The 2772-nt window shown below is 32.4% G+C and overlaps 1 protein-coding gene across 2 annotated transcripts in view; it reads right to left on the reverse strand.

The window, feature by feature from the left end:
• LOC106473790 (acetylcholine receptor subunit alpha-like 1) overlaps nucleotides 1-2363 on the reverse strand; it is a 34604-nt gene extending 32241 nt beyond the window's left edge. Inside the window, exon 1 of one of the 2 annotated variants that reach the window (XM_022403225.1) lies at nucleotides 1923-2363. In XM_022403225.1, coding sequence (XP_022258933.1) covers nucleotides 1923-2120 — 198 coding nt within the window. In that variant the 5' untranslated portion in view covers nucleotides 2121-2363. The remainder of the gene's footprint in view (nucleotides 1-1922) is intronic. The other variant, XM_022403222.1, reaches the window with a different exon arrangement.
• Between the last annotated feature and the right edge of the window lie 409 nt (nucleotides 2364-2772).

Consider the following 2772-nt stretch of genomic DNA (forward strand, 5'->3'; position numbering starts at 1 on the left):
AACACGAATGGATTGAAATATTTAATTAAATTTTCTCAAAATAAACCTTCATTTCGGTGCAATTATGAAATTAGCTTGAATTCATCATAACCTGTGAATGGTGGGTGACCCAACGGGTCACGGGTGGTCTAGTATTTTTATAAAAGCACGAAAATCTATGATTGAAACCAAACATTGTATATACAGTGTAAGTTGAAACGAATTTGAAAATACAAATATTATAATTTAAGGAATGTGATTTTTTTGTTTTATGTCTTCACTCACGGAGCTGTTGTTCAAAGCTTGTAGTTAAATGTTTTAGCACTCAATAACTCAAGTTACTAAAAGTTCTTACATCAAATACTAAATGTTTAATGACCCTCAAACCTTTAATTATTACTTACTTATTTCACGTTCCCACAAGGTTATTAAACCACAATTTACAACGTATTAAAGTGGAAGCTAGAGCTATCAAAGCTCGATAAATCCTAGTTAAGTATTCATCAAGGTTTACTCCAACGAATAAGTGTCATCGATATTTAAACTATCATCTTACTTGTTATTATCGACACCTAGATTTTTATTTTATTTACGTTCCAATTCAAAATCACTACAATGTGAAAATACGTAAGTATCAACCGTTTCATCAGCAGAATTAAACAAATGGTAGCAGCAAGACTGTTCGGAATGCCTTTGGAACGTAATACAAATACTCGCGCTCATTACACATATACTGATACAGATTTAAGGGCTACCAACCCGTCAATCTTCACAATAACTCAATACGGATGGTGTCATTCTTACGTGAAGTTTCGAGAGACACATACTCAATAAACGTCCTGGGTAAAACAATCCTAATTTTTCTATCGGGAAGAACCTTTTGAATTTAATACAAAAAATCATCGGTATTATTAAAAAACATGAATAATTTAATTTTTTCATTAGAAAAAAAACGTAATTCTACGCTGATAAAAAAACACAAAATAAATAATAAAACTTCGGCATTTAAAAAGTATTTTAAGTTTCAAAATGTAAAGGCATTGAATTGAAACACTACTATAAGCAGTCAAACTTCACAATTCAAAATGAAAAACTTTAGTGGTTTTTCCAGCGCAAGAAGAAACGTTATTTCGAATAATTAACAGTACCAATAACCTGGAAGAGTTTTGAAGATATTCTAATATAAAACATTTAATTTTGTAATTGAAGAAAGAAATCGTGTTAAGTAAAAGTGTTTTACAGAGATGCGTTTCTTCAAGACAAGCTAACAGCAACAGATTAGACATCAAAAATTGACTCAGAGTAGATCTAATATTGCTAAATCTAAGAACATTTATTTTTAGTAATGAAATATAATAGATTAAATATTGAAATCTAAAAAGAAGAACTTTAATGTTTCTTTTTTTTAAGGGTAAAAAATGTTTATCAAATATGAAAATGTAATATTTATTCCCAAACTTACAAAAAAAAATGTAAACGCGAAGACGAATTAGCGAAGAAAACTCACCTTATTAAAATCTTTTATTTGGCGACATTTACTCGAAACTTCAGTTAATATTTAGACATACTTAATGATTTGCTCATGAAAGTTCAAAAAGTAAAACTGCTTAACCGTATCATTTCAAAACAAATTGTAATGGTTTCTAAGGCAACTGATTTCCCCAATAAAGAGTGTCTCAATCACCTTAAGAAGTAGAGTTGACTCATGATGTCTAGCATGCATTAAACTTCTCGTGTATTAGAGGAGTGGAATGTCCAAAATGACAATAACAACAGTAACTTGGATACCAAAGTAAAAGTTTACAATTGGCAGACTGATGTTGTTTATATATGTGAAGTTTCGATAACAATAAATTTAATGGTCTTTACTGTGAATGTTAAACACAGATATTTAGAGGTCTGCTGTTTCCGTAAAGCTTCACGTAAATAAAATTCAAACCTACCACGTCAATCAACTGAGACAACTTGAGGCCCATCTTCACTGTTAATTTATCAGAGGTGTTACCCACAGGGCGAATGAGAGAGTTGTAACCATTGATGAGGTCATCATAAAGCCGTTTCGTTTCGGAACTGGCTTTGCTAATATAGACAACCCAGAAACTTAACAAGAGATAGGTAAGTGTAATCCATCCCGAAATCATTGTCCTATGAATAATTACTAGCAACCTCTTCAGTTCCGTTCACTTCAAGAGCGTCCTCAGTTCTTGTAGAAGAGTAGGCTTCTGTTTACGTGTTTAAGCGGACACTTGTCACGAATTAAATTATTGAGCTGCAGCCAAGGAAAATGCAGCTTTGGAAAACTGCGCTTGGGCTGCGCGCGCCAAATCCTCCTGCATGCAAGCGTACTCAAGACTCGTGAAGCAGCCACGCGAAGATCATCCGATCAATAGCTGGACTTGGACGTCAGATGAATAAATCTAACATGTTGTCCAGAAATCTGCCTTCAATGTTTAACTCTTTGAAAGAAATCACTTAGGTACACACAAGAAACTCTGATCCAAGAAAGGTACCGATACAAACATCTTTATTTTCACACACATTTATTTTTTGCCTACAATGTTAATATCATATATTATTTCTTTACTTTTTGCCTGATCAATTTATTACCAGTTCTTACTGATTATTTTTTAGCTAAAACGCCATCACGTGTCAAGTATGTATCTCCTCCTCTGAAAACAAATATAAAAGTAATTATGAATTAGTGCAACTAAAAATGTGAATTTTTGGGTAAAGTGCAAACTCAACTCAGATTGGATTGGATTTTCATACGAATTTGAATTATTATATTTCCTG

This window comes from Limulus polyphemus, unplaced genomic scaffold (genome assembly GCF_000517525.1).
Source record: "Limulus polyphemus unplaced genomic scaffold, Limulus_polyphemus-2.1.2 Scaffold134, whole genome shotgun sequence".
Lineage (NCBI taxonomy): Eukaryota > Metazoa > Arthropoda > Merostomata > Xiphosura > Limulidae > Limulus > Limulus polyphemus.